At 47.2% G+C, this 14061-nt stretch overlaps 1 protein-coding gene across 7 annotated transcripts in view; it reads right to left on the reverse strand.

Annotated features, from left to right (window-relative positions):
- Positions 1-14061, reverse strand: part of PAFAH2 (platelet activating factor acetylhydrolase 2) — a 35781-nt gene that overhangs the window by 10656 nt on the left and 11064 nt on the right. For 3 of the 7 annotated variants that reach the window (XM_079150117.1, XM_079150113.1, XM_079150115.1), the window contains 5 exons: positions 12765-12885; positions 9673-9783; positions 8553-8666; positions 4834-4925; positions 3326-3496 (listed from right to left, as the gene is read on the reverse strand). In XM_079150117.1, the coding sequence (XP_079006243.1) occupies positions 3326-3496; positions 4834-4925; positions 8553-8666; positions 9673-9783; positions 12765-12885 (609 nt within the window). Of the gene's footprint in view, positions 1-3325; positions 3497-4833; positions 4926-8552; positions 8667-9672; positions 9821-10518; positions 10588-12009; positions 12913-14061 lie in introns of those variants that run through there. The other 4 variants (XM_079150114.1, XM_079150116.1, XM_079150118.1 and 1 more) reach the window with 3 other exon arrangements.

The raw sequence follows: 14061 nt of genomic DNA on the forward strand, positions 1-14061 counted from the left end.
TGAGGCTATTGTGAATGGAGTGGTTTTCCTAATTTCTCTTTCAGAGGATTCATCACTTATGAATAGAAATGCATTAGATTTATGCATATTGATTTTATATCCGGCTACTTTGCTGAATTCATTTATTAGTTCTAGATGTTTTCTAGTGGAGTTTTTGAGATCCTCTAAATACAGAATCATGTCATCAGCAAGTAGTGACAGCTTGAGTTCTTCTTTTCCTATTTGTATCCCTTTAATTTCTTTGGTCTGTCTAATTGCTCTGGCTAGTATTTCAAGGATAATGTTGAATAGAAGTGGTGAAAGAGGGCATCCCTGTCTTGTTCCAATTTTTAGAGGGAATGCTTTCAGTTTTTCTCCATTAAGAATGATACTGGCTGTGGCTTAGCATAGATAGCCTTTCAAATGTTGAGGTATGTTCCTACTATCCCTATTTTTTCTAGTGTTTTGAGCATGAAGGGGTGTTGTAGTTTATCAAATGCTTTCTCTGCATCTATTGAAAAAAATCATATGATTCTTAACCTTAAGTCTATTGATATGATGAATTACATTTATTGATTTACTGATATTGAACCAACCTTGCATCCCCTGGGATGAACCCCACTTGATCATGGTGCACTATCTTTTAAATATGTTTTTGTATGTGATTTGCCAGAATTTTGTTAAGAATTTTTGCATCTATGTTCATCAGAGATATTGGTCTAACATTTTCTTTCCTTGATGTGTGTTTGTCTGGTTTTGGTATCAGAGTGATAATAGCTTCATAGAATGAGTTTGGTGTTCTCAGCAAAGGAAACAATAATGTAAAAAGAGAGCCCACAGAGTGGGAGAAAATCTTTTCCACACGCACTTCAGACAGAGCACTAATCTCTGAAATTTATAAAGAACTTAAAAAACTATACCAAAAATATAAAGAACACAATCAATAAATGGACTAAGGAACTGGGCAGACATGACACAGAAGAAAATATACCGGTGATCAACAAATACATGAAAAAGTGCTCATCATCTCTAGTAATTAGAGAAATGCAAATCAAAACCACCCTAAGAGTTCATAAACTCCAATTAGAATGGCTATTATCAAGAACACAAGCAATAATAAGAGTTGGTGTGGATTTGGGGAAGAAAGCACACTCATACATTGCTGGTGGAGTTGTAAATTGGTGCAGCCACTCTGGAAAGCAGCATGGAGATTCCTCAGCAAACTTGGAATGGAACCACCATTTGACCTGGCTATCCCACTCCTCGGTTTAAACTGTGGTATATGTACACAATGGAATACTATTCAGCCATAAAGAAGAATAAAATGATGGCATTTGCTGATAAATGGATGGAGCTGGGGAATATCATGCTAAGTAAAATAAGCCAATCCCAAAAAAATAAAGGCTGAATGTTTTCTCTGAAAAGTGGATGATGATACATAATGGGGGTAGGGGGTGGGGGGAGTAAGAGAAGAACAGAGGACCTTTGGATTGTATAGAGGGAAATGGGGAGGGAAGGGGTGGGAAGGAAAGATAGTGGACTGAGGCAGACATTATGACCCTATGCACATGTATGATTACATGAATGGTGTGAATCTACATCGTGTATAATAAGAGAAATGAAGTTGTTCTCCATTTGTGTACAATGAATTAAAATGCAGTCTGTAAAAAGAAAAAGAAAAAAAAGTGAGGGCAAGGTATACAGAAATTGAATCTGGATTAAGTCCTTTGGTTCAGTCATTCATTCGTTCACTCGTTCGTTCATTCATTCTGCAGTGCTGGGGAAGGAACCCGGGCTTTGTGCAAGCTGGGAAGCACTCTGCCACTGAGTCCACCCCCAGCCCTCTACATACATTTAATTCCCAGGTGACATCCTTACTAGTAGGTTCATTTTGGGCTAAATTACTCATAACTAAATTTACTACTCAATTCAAAGAGGAATGGAAGATCTAAATGCTATGTTTCTGTTTGATATCATGCAGAAAAACTGATTTCTTAAAAATGCATTATTTGGGCTGGGATGTAGCTCAGTGGTAGAGTGTGAGGCCCTGGGTTTTATCTCTCGCACTGGGGAAAAAAAAAAAAATGCATTATTTGAACTAGAGACAATCATGTTAAGTGAAATAAGAGGAAAAAGGAAAACAAAGTTAGGGGCGGATCTCCTAAAAACCAAAAGGCAATCAGTAGAAAAAAGGGACCAAGAAGAGGGAGGAAGGGGAAAATGCTGGGGAACGTTATTGGCCAAACGACATTGTTACGTTGTGTGCATATGGAAATACGTAACGACAAATCCAGTCAATATGCATAACTGTAAAGCACCAATAAAAATGTGGAAAAAATGCATTATTTAAGGCAAACAAACAAAAAAGTGAACAGAATGATACACTTGGGTAGCCAACACTCAGTTTAAGAAACAACACCCACCAGAAGTCAGGTTCCCTTTGCACACTCTGTGCCGACTTAGACGTTCGAGTCTGACTAGCCCGGACAAATATTCCAGCAGTCCTGTCCTCTCCAATGCCATAAAATCAAAATGAAAGAGGAGAGGGTGATCCTAGGAGGAAAGCCTGGGCCAAGATGGGCAGGGGAGAAGCCATCGACTACAGACAGACTGATGCTCCGGGGCTTGGTGCCAGCACTTTCCAACCAAGTGATTCTAATAGCCACGTCCTGCTCCTGTGGTAGGGACTAGGACCCCTGACGTGTGTGCTGTTGGGCTCGCGCAGGGCAGGACCAAGCCAGGGCGGTTTCAGCCCTGTCTCTGTTGTTCCTCGTCACCTCCTACACAGTCACTGTCTTTAAGTCACCAGAAATTGTTTGCTCCGTGAAAAGTGCTCCCAGGAGAAAACCGAATGATGGTGCTGGAGATGGAAGTGACGAGAAGGTGGTTTCTCTTGGCCAGAATATAGGTTTATTTTTAAATAAGCACTTTGGAGTGATAACTGTGAATTCTGATGTCCAAGAAAGTGCTAAAAATCTTCCAGTGGATGAATGTCAAAGGTCTCCCATACGCACCCTTCAAAGACCCAACAGAATCCCAAAGAGGACAGAGATCTCCGGAGCTCGCCAGACTCACAGCCCTGCCTCTCCAACGCACAACCCCACAACACTCTTACCAGAAAGCATCAGGTAAATCCTGTCATAAAGTCATGCAAACTGCTGAAGAAATCCCTGTAGGCGGAGCTAAGTGGAGAAGACGGACAGAAAGAAATTATGAAGCAATTAAGACTTTGGAATTCAGGAGCTCTTCTGGTATTCTATTGATACCAGATATTATTGAATAATCGAGAAGAGATTAAGGGAGACAATGGAGAGGACACGAGGTCCTGCCCGTGGGGCTCACTCACAGGACAGTTATGATTCTGGACTGCTCGTGGTGGGTGCAAATCTTCTTCATCAAGTTGACACTCTCCGCTGTCTGGAATTTCTCGGTATTGATGAAGAACACAGGGCCCCGGGCCTTGGGGTAAAAATCACGCTCAAGAGGAAACATCCAGGCATCCAGGGCCACAGCACATCTGGAAGAGGACCAGATATTTGGAGCTGCTACTCAGAAACCCCGGCAAGAAGAGTTAGGGTGGTGTGGGAGAGTGGGGTGCTTCCTTCCAGTGAGCTGAAGGCTCAGGAAGCCTGGGAGGAGGCACCAGGGCCCAGACCCTTCAGTTAGGCTCTTGGATTTACCAGTTACCAGTTACCCAAGATCCTCCCCGAGAGCAAGGATCAGCTCTCCTTCTCTGGACCTACTCTTGGGGGACTGCCGCCAGTCCCGCAGAGTGGCACTTCCTTTAGCCTTTCTTCCATTCTGCATTCGCTGAGTGCCTACTGTCTGCTTAACCCTGTGCTCTGCACATTAACAACAGAGCTCTTGCTTTCAAGACCTCCCAGGCCAGCAGGGAAGAGCGAGAGACAAAGTAACAGTGCCCCAATTCACAAGGTGCAAAGCACAGGGCCTGCATGGCAGGGGAGGTCAGGAAGACCTCCTCAGTGCCAAGCACAAAACTATGGCCCTAAGATTCAGTCGCCACCCCAACCTCCATCTCCATCTCAGCAATGGTCGGTCCTCTTCTACTCAAATGATGGCCACCCAAAGGGAAAGCCTCGCCTTCCCCTCTCCTTCGGCTCACTTACGCTAAATCCTGAAAACTCTAGGACACATCCTGTGTTCCAGTCACTTCCCTCACCCCACCGCCTGCATCCTCATGCAGATCCATCACCTCTGCTTCACGCTGACAGTCGCCTCTCGCCTTCAGTCTGGTCCCGATACGATCTCTTCTTCACACAGTAGCCGTATAGCCACATACTTTTTCGAAGCAAGATGCATTTTGCTGTTGTTTAAAATCTTTAACTAGCATGTCCTCATACCTCATACTTAGAATAAAATCCAAACCTCGTTACCCCGGCCAAAGGCCCTGCGATCTCGGCCCCTGTCGTCGATGCCTGCCCCTCACGACTCTCCACCTACACTGACGCAGCCAGCTTGCTTCCACCTCAGGCCCTGGCTTAGCCGTTCCCACTGGCCGGAGGACCTTCCTTTGGGCCTCTGCACGGCTGGCTTCTTTGCCTTTGGTCTCGTTTATGTCTCTTTCGCCGAGAAGCCTGAGACGCTCAGCTTCTCAATCGGTCTCCTTTTCTTCGTGGCACTTCGGCGTTGGGCATTTTACTGTCTCTCAGCATCTTAACGAGGCTGCCCCCTGCCACGGCGACCCGATTCCATGAAGGCAGAGACCTTGTCTCCTTGGTCACCACTGACCCTCCGGCCCCCCAACCATGCCTGAATGTCATACTCACATACGGAATAAATACGTGCAGCGGTGAATGAATAGGCTAAGAGCAACCGCGTCCCCGGGAAACTCACCGAAACTGGGCCTCCTTGGCCAAAGTCAGAACAGCGGTGGCCCCTCCAAATGAGTGTCCCATCACAGCCACGCGGCTCAGGTCGATGCTGCCCTGAGGAAGCAGAGAACTCAGCCAAGCCAGAAACCCCGAGGGGTTTTTCATTTGTTTTTTTTTTAAAAAAGAATTCCTCAATGGCAAGAGGAAGAAACAGTGAGGGAAGAGGAGGGCTTGATACAGAGTAAGCCCCCCAAAACCACACTGAGACCTCCTGCCGGAGAGCACTTGCCTAGCATGGGTGAGCCTAGGTTCAAGCCCAGCACCACCACCAAAAAACAAAAAAGAACCTTGAGCTACTGAGTGCAGGCAGGCAGACGATCCTTGGCAGGAACGGCCTTCTGCAGGCAGGAATTCTGAGAACCATGTTTTCATTTCACCTTTATTTTTGTAATCTTACCACCTACCAACCTACCAATATCTGGCCTAGAGCAGACGTTCAAATACCTATGAATAGGGGCTGGGGCTGTAGCTCAGCGGCAGAGCACCTGTCTAGCACACGTGAGGCACTGGGTTTGACCTTAGCACCACACAAAATTAAAACAAATACAATAAAGGCATGCTGTCCATCTACAACTACAAAAAAAAAAAAGAAAAAAAACTATTAGTGAATGGACATATGTTGTCAGGCTCCACACTGGCTTGTCAGTTTCGAGCACGGTGAGAGTAAGGGCTTTCTCCAGTCTCCAGGAGGATGACCAGGTCCTGCCTTATGAACAGGTCCTGGGGATCCCCCCGGACCACGCTGAGGAGAGGAGGGGGTGCTCCTGTGGCATTTCCACTTTGCACTGGACTATTTATGCAGACACCAACTCAGGTTCTACTTCCTTTTTGAATATCTGTCCTAATTTTTATCCAAAGCCCAGGGGAAGAGAGAAAGAATCTGTTTCTTCTAACATGATCTGGAAGTATCTATTTCTGGTCGTCCCCAGAAGCCTTCGGGGCATAGTTATATAAAAAAAAACACCCCAGCTGCCTACTAAGGGGCTCTGGAAATCTCTCCAGGCTTTGCAGCCCAGCCTCTACCCTGAAGCCTTGCTCTCCTCCAAAGGCTTTGTGCCGAAATTCCCCCTCTTCACTCAGTTCCTTCATCTTGGCCACTGGACTGGATGGACTCTTCAGGTTTTTAAAAGAGGTCAATACATTCATAAAACCCCAAACCAGAAGTCCATAGAGAGGTCTCTCCATTCCCCATATCTTTTCCATAAGGCTGCCCACTTCCTACCAGACAGCTAACATCTTCTGCACACATAAGCAAACAGGAATATATTCGTCACCCTCTTTTTATACCCGTGGCTCGGTATTGAGCTGTTTTGTATAACAATACTAGCACAGAAGAGCGTCCTCATCCTATCTTACAGCTACGTTTGATTTCCCCATGGAAGAGACAGCTGGCTAACCACCAAATTGGTTCCTGGACACACAGCCAGACTCTTTCCCAGCAGTCAGATGAGGCCTTGTGACCAAGTTCTGGCCAACAGAACGTGAGCCGACGAGCCATCTCCACTGCCACGGCTGGCCACACCGACTTTCAGACAGACCTCCATGCCCTTTCCCATGCTAGCGGCTTAATGTACTCAACAAATCTGGGATTCAGGTGAGATGGCAAAATCCCAGGATAAAAGAAGCCCAGATTCCCGAATTACCTCTTGCTCAGGAATACCTCACAGACTTTACATAGAAGAAAAACAAATTTCTCTGGTATAAGCCACTGAGATGTGGAGTTTACATGCTATAGCAATAAGCATTATCCAAACAATACAGCCACTGCTGCACCAGCATTAACCATCGCTTACTGGTAAACATTCAGGCTACCATCAATCTGTTGCTATTACAATCAACATGGGAACGAGTAACTGCACATTATCACACTTCACGTGTGCTGGCAATGGCTGGATCAAAGCATGCGTGTATTTGTACTGCTGACGGCTACGCCTTATGGCTCTCCACAGGCAGTCCCTACTCGCACTGGCCTTTTAGGAGGATATCTACTTCCCCGTGGTTTGTCAACCCAGGCAATAATCAATTTTTGGATCTTACTTAGTCTGATGGGTGAACGATTACTTCTGTTTTTTCATTCTGGATTTCCAAAAGGCTGCTTCTTAAATAGCTGAACTGGACCGTGGCGGCCACTCCCTGGGCAGTCTCAGGCGCACAGGCACGTAAGCCTGCAGCTTGGTGCTCAGAGGCCTGCTTCTCCAGAGGGGCAGACCACACACATCAAGTTGCTAGTAAAACCCTCAGATTCCAGGTCCTGCCTCCCCACCAGCTATCCAGGCATTGCTCCTCCCCGGAGGACACCACCAGAGGCTTAAAGGAGATTTTTTTTTTTTTTTTATTTTGGAAGCGGCTTTGGGGCACACAGCACAGGCTACAGGAGAAAAAAGTCCTAGTTTAAAGTGTGACTCTACCACTGAGCTGAGTACTCTTGGGTAGACCCTCAGCTCTTCTGATCCCCATTTTCTTTTGATGTGCAGAGGTTAACAGTGCCAACTTCCTCAATTTGTGTGAGGAGATCATCCGGGAAGTAATATAGTGACATGCTTAATCTTACAACAGAATATCACATGGTCACTAAAAATCATGCCACACAAAAACACTGACTAGCATGAGAAGATAGACTGTTTTGCTAAGTGGGGGGAAAAGAGAAAAAAAAAAAAAAAAAGCCCACAAAAAACTTGTTTTAAATAATAACATTATTGTTTTAAAATATATGTATAAGCTGGATGTGGTGCCACATTCCTGTAATCCCAGAGACTTGGGAAGCTGAGGCCGGAGGATGACAAGTTTGAAGCCAGCCTCAACAACTTAGTGAGGCCCTAAGCAACTTAGCGAGACCCTGTCTCAAAATAAAAAAATAAGAAAGGGCTGGGGATGTGGCTACGTAGTTAAGTGTCCCTGGGTTCAATCCCCTGTCCCAAAAATAAACAAACAAATAAATAAAATACATGTAAGTATTAATGTATTTTAAAATAACTGGTAGGACAAAAGTCAAAATGTCTGAAAAAACTGTTTCTTTTCTCTTCATGCTTTTGCGTGATTTCCTGGTTCTCTGAGTAGAGCCTGAGCTACTTATGAAATCAGGCGGAGGTGGGGAGATGGGGTACCGCTGGGAGGTACCTTCCTAGGCACTCCAGTCTAAGGTGGGATGGCTTCATCCTGTCCTGGAGGGCTCCTGGGATTCCCTTAGAGGAAGGAGCCAGCCTGCAGTGGGCACGGGCTGACTGCTGCCCCACTGCCCTCCTTCAGGGCATGACAGGCCTCCTCTGTCCACGTGGCCCTGGTGGGACCTGCATCCTGTCGCTCAAGTCCCTACCCAGAAGTAGGGTAGCCCAGGCAGCCAATCAGAATGCTCTCTCTTTCTGGTGTAGTGACAGGTCCAGACCACACAGGGCCACAGCCTGGAAACTCAGAGTCTCCTTTCTTTTTAATTCTGGTGCTGTGAGTTGAGACACAGGCCTGGGCTGCCAGCAACCATCTTTCCTGCCAAAAGCAGAGGCTGCAGTGAGAAAGAAGCCCACATAGAGAGAGTTCATCCTGGAGGGAGAGGTCAGAGCTTTGAGGACAGTGTGACCCTCAACTGGGGTCTTGCTAGATATGCAGCCAGTAGGTTCTCCTTGGTTTAAGCTAGTGAGTTCAGCTAGTTATGCATAACCAAGGAAGTTCTGATGAGTTGCTCCATACCTTCAAGGTCATCAGATCCAACCCTCCAGGCAAGACGTTGAGGACAGTCCTCCCAGCAGTGACTTCCTGCATGATCCTCAATACCCGCACACACTCCCCTACCCGATGATGCACCTGCAACAGACAGACCAGTGGGAGCCGGAACAGTCCACAACCACCCAGCAGGAATCTCAGCTACAGAGCCAAGCAAGGAAGAACGCAGGGAAGTCTGACCCCACACCTCAGTGAGCCGGGCCCTTGCAGCTCACACAGGCACCAGCTAACAGCACAAGGGAGTCAGCCCTGTTGTTCCGACTCCACCTACCCACAGGGGGTCAGGAGGATCAGAGGAGATGAGGACCACCCCACCCCAAATCTAACAATACAGTTCTGGTGGGAACTTTCACTGAGGCACTCCTTCTCCAGGATTTTTCAAACTCCAGCCTGGCACAGGTGTAGGGGACTGGGGAGCAACCCCGAACAGCTGAACATGTGCAAGCTCAGAGCTGCAGAGGGCTGTGGCTCCAACCTCAGGAAGTAAGCCAGTGTGCAGAGCCAGAGGCGAGCGATTCTCTGTGAGAGCAAGTCCCAGTGGCACGCAAAGCTGCTTCCAGCGGACTTGCTCTTCCTGGAGTCTTCTTATGTGAGCCGACCAGTTTGCAAACTTAAGTTGGGTTTCTGACACTGACAATTTTAAGAGTCCTGATTAATACCCCTTTTATTCCCACTACGATTAAGATTTAGAAAGTTAAAAGTATTGCTGATTGAAAGCTGTGGCCTGTGTGAGTATTCCCCAAAGGCCCATGTATTCAACAAGGTCTCCAGAGTAGCACTTTGGGAGGTGGTGAAACCTTCAGGAGGTGGGGCCTTGTGAGACCCCAGTCTCTTCCTCGCTTTTGCTTCCTGGCTCATGAGGTGAATGGGTCTGCTCTGCCACCATCCCCTCGTTGCCATGTAGACCACCAGAGGACCAAAGCAATGGGTCCACCTAATCTTGGACTGGAACCTCCAGAACTATGAGCTAAATAAACCTTTGCTCTTATAAGCTAATCATTTCAGGTATTTCATGGCAGTGACAGAAAGCTGGCCAGTGCGGTGAAAGCAGGCTCAGGAGCACTCCCTCCCCAGTCGCACAAGCTACCTGGGGATTCCGAACATGGAATGCCTTCTCCATCGCCCCTTCCTCAATTCGACGGTAGGGGATCCATTCCTCCTCCAGGGACTCCTTGGTGGGCCGATTCTCCTCCGGGACCTGCTTGCAGAAATAGGTAGTCGCAGCCGACTGGTCTCTGAAATACGCATGCCGTCAGGGAGAAAGCAGAAGACACCGTGAACTCACTTCTCCCTTTCGCCAGTTCCTCCCTCGGGCCAAGACATGTGGGCTCCTTTTTGCTAGCAGGGAAGGGTCTGAGGCATGCAAAGAAGAGGAAAACCACAAATTTTAGACAGACCTGGGTTTGAACTCTGACTAAGCTGTGTCACTTTTGGCAAGCTATTAACATCTTTGAACTTAGGTTTTCTCCTCTTTAAAATGGGCATGATACCTGCCTTACATGGTTGTTGGGAGTATTAGAAATAATATATGAGGGATAATATTACATTAGCTCAGTGAGAGAGCACTTGCCTAGCATGTGCAAGACCCTGGGTTTGATTCCCGGCACTGCAAAGATTAAAACAAAAATCTAAAAAACAAAACTTTTTTTTTTGTACTAGGGATTGAACTCAGGGGCATTCAACCACTGATCCACATCCCAGCCATTTTTATTTTTTATTTTGAGGCAGGATCGCATTAAGTTGCTTAGGGCCTCACTAAGTTGCTGAGGCTGCCCTTGAACTTGCAAACCTCCTGCCTCAGCTCCCGAGTCGCTGGGATTACGGTGTGCCGTCACACCTGGCTGAAAAAGAAAACATTTATAGGGGACTAGCCTACACCTAGCTCACCGCAGGCACCCACTCCATGACAGTTCACGGTGACTGCCATCCTCACCTGTGCTCCGGCACAGCAACCACAAAGCCACGGGAGGCCAGCTCCATACAGAAGGCTGAATACAAAGTCCTAGAGATTCAGAAGGGAATGGGGAGGAGGGGTCAAAAGAACGGCCCAGCTCTCACCCCAGTCCAGCCATGCTCTGCTGGTGGCCATCTCAAAGGGTTAAGCAGAGGAAGTCCCCGTGGGCAGCCCGCCTCCAGGTGCTGTTTCCAAGCAGCAAGGTCCTCATCCCACCAGCCTCCCGCATCCTCCTTCAGGAAGTGTTTGCAAATCGACCTACAGGGCCTTCTGACACCTCTGTTAGCCCGGCCCCACCTCCAAAATATATTTTGACTGCTTCAATGGCATTTTTATCGTCATATACTATATGTCCCCCGAATTAGCTGTTAAGCTCCTGGAGGACAGGAACTCTGGCTATTTCATTTTTTAGTACCGGGGATTGAACCACTTAAGGCTTAACCACCGAACCATGTCCCCAGCGATTTTGTTTTTTATTTTGAGACAGGATCTCGCTAAGTTGCTGAGACTGGCCTTGAACTTTCGATCCCCTTGCCTCAGCCTCCTGAGTTGCTGGGATCATAGGCATGCACCTCATTTCTTTAATGTGCAATTTAAATATGATTTAACATGCAGATTTTTGGTCTGTCTTCCACCTGTCCAGGAGAAGGAAAGCAAGGGCATATGGCAGACACTGCTGATTGACTACTCCAAACTCCTCTTTTCCCTTCCTCCTCAATAATAGAACCTGATTTTTGGCCAACGACACTTTTATACCATTGAAATGTTATATTTCCCAACCTCCCTTGCGGATGTTAAAGTTTGTGTAGTTAAGTTCTAGTAATGCATGGTGCAACAGAAATGTAATGCTGAATTTATAAGGAATTTAAAATTTTCCAGTAGACATATTTCAAAAAGTAAAAACAGATACTAACCTTAATAGCATTTTATTTCATCTATAATAGCCCATTATTTAATCATGTTTTATTTATTATCATGTTTTATTCAATCTATGACAACCTATTTAACCTATTATAATTTCAATGTAGGGTCAAAAAACTTATTAATGAAATTTTTCATTATTTTCTTTTTTCATATTAAGACTTTGAAATGGGCATATATTTCCATACTTGCAGCTTCTCTGTTTGGACTGGCCACATTTCAAGGGTTCAGTAGCCACAGAGAGCTTGATACCACCATAACTGGCAAAGCGATTAGTCAATGAGATGTAAGCAGTTGTGTTACATAAAACTTCCTTTACAATTTCCTTTATAAAGCTCCTTCCTACTGCCTGGGATGCAGATTAATGACAAGAGCTAAAGCAGCCATCCTGGGTCATGAGACAACTTTAGAAATGGAAGCCATATGTGGCAGAGCAAAATGATAAAATGTCTGATTCTCTGATAACTTCAAGGAACTACAGTACCAACCCTGTCTACCTCTAGCTCTGAAAAGAGAAAAGAAAGGTCAGTTTCCTGGGTTTCCTTTCACCGTCTCCCACTTCCCAGGGGAGGCAGGGAGCTGGACCCCAGAGGCAGAGACATTTCTGATGCCTTGCTGGTTTGAACTGTGTAACGCAGGGCAACCTCGGGCAAGCCTGCCGCTCACACCTGTTTGCTCAGCGTAGAGAACCGCATCCGTAGGGAGGGGACGCGGCGCGGGGGTACGGTGCTTGCCCAGTAGGCGTGGTTGAATCCCTGCATGGCCAAGAGGAAACCAAACCAAAACCACCTGCGCCGCCTGCCCCTTTGGAGGCCTGTGTGGCCACGTGAACAAAGGCTTGCTGCACAGTCTCCTCCCTGGGAGGCCACAGGTCTGTGGCCACGGAAAGGACTCCAGAGCTGAATAACTGGAGATGGGGAGGAAACGAGGTCCCTGGCCCTCCCTCCTTGGAACTTCACTCCGGTTGGTGAAGAGTATTGGTAACTGGCTCCGTCTGATCCCTGAGGTGTGACACCTTAATACAGATTCTATCATTTTAATATTTTTTTTTAGCTGTACATGGTCACAATACCTTTATTTTATTCACTTGTTTTTATGTGGTGCTGAGGATCGAACCCAGTGCCTCACCTGCGCCAGGCAAGTGCTCTACTGCTGAGCCCCAGCCCCAGCCCTTAATGCAGATTCTTGACCCCAAAGACGACCTTCGAAGTCATGTGCTCACTGAGATGGTGGCTCAGGGGGATGGCTCTTAGTTTCTTCTCCCTGCCGGACCACAGCTTCCCTGAAGGCAGACTCTCACTCACCCTGGCAGGCGGCCGGCACTCAGTTTGCCCACCGGCTTTGACAGCCTCACCTCCACATCTCTGCTCCACTTCCAGCTCCGGGCTAAGTCTATGTGCCAGCTCCTCTCCGGGATTCAAGTCCCTTAATTGTTTAGGAATAACCTTCCCCTCGTGCCAAGAAGCCGGCACAGAGCAGGTGCCCCACAGATGTGCGCTGAATGAGAACCCAGCCAAACAGAGCCGTGCAGTCACTGGCTGAGTGTTTCTCTGGAGACCACCCTTTTCCAGGCTCTGGAAGTGATAGGAGAGAGACAGGACCTCTGCCGCCATGGAGCCTGCTATCTAGCAGTAGGAAGACAGCCATCAAAGGACAATTAACATAAGTAAGAAGAACATCACGATCATTTTAGGTGCCGAGAAGTACAGGAGAAGTACAGACCCCAAGGCTGGGGTCAGGAAGGGTGTCCCCAAGGAAGTGACTCTAAATAAGGAGCCTGAAGGTAACTGGGAATTAGCCAGGCAAGAGGGAGTAGGGAAAGAAAAGGAAGAGCAGAACAGTGGATATTCTAGGCCTCAAACAGAAGGGCCTCAAAGTACACCACAGATGAAGGCCCAGAGGCAGGAAATAACGCGACTTTTAAGTAATGTGCTTTTTAAGTAAGTGAAAGGCCAATTTGTTTGGCGCGCTGGAATGGGTAAACAGTAAGACCTGAAGCTGGAAACTTTGTCTTGGACCTACATCCAGGTAAGACCACAAAAAGAAGTGAATTAAGTTCAAAGAGCTTTTAAAAGTCCTGATTAGGGGAGGGACATTCATTTATTCATTCAACAAATGTTTATCGAGCACCTCCCAGGCAGGCACCCTGCTAGGTGCTGAATGACAAGATCCTGTTTGGTTTAAAAAAGAGATCTCCCAGCAGGATGAGGTGACCCACGCCTGTGATCCACCTCTCAGCTACTCCAGAGGCTGAGGCAGGATCACAAGTTCAAGGCCAGCCTGGGCAATTTAGCAAGACCCTGTCTTAAAATAAAAAATAAAGGGCTGTGGATGTAGTTCCTTGGTAGAGTGTCCCTGGGTTCCATCCCCAGTACTGAAACACATCAAAAACAGACAAAAATGTCTCCTTGGCTACAGCCTGGTCAGGGGCTTCGTGGTCAAGGGTCTGGTGGTGGAACCTGTGAGATGCGTGACCCTCCGGGCCACGTTGAAAGGCGAGCAGAGAACGTCCTGGAGCTCAGCGAGGACACGACTACGCCCGGTCCCACCACGGGTGGGAGCAGAACGCATGGGTCTATGCTGAATGGGTGTCGGTGAGCC

This window comes from Sciurus vulgaris, assembly GCF_902686455.1.
Source record: "Sciurus vulgaris genome assembly, chromosome: 1".
NCBI lineage: Eukaryota > Metazoa > Chordata > Mammalia > Rodentia > Sciuridae > Sciurus > Sciurus vulgaris.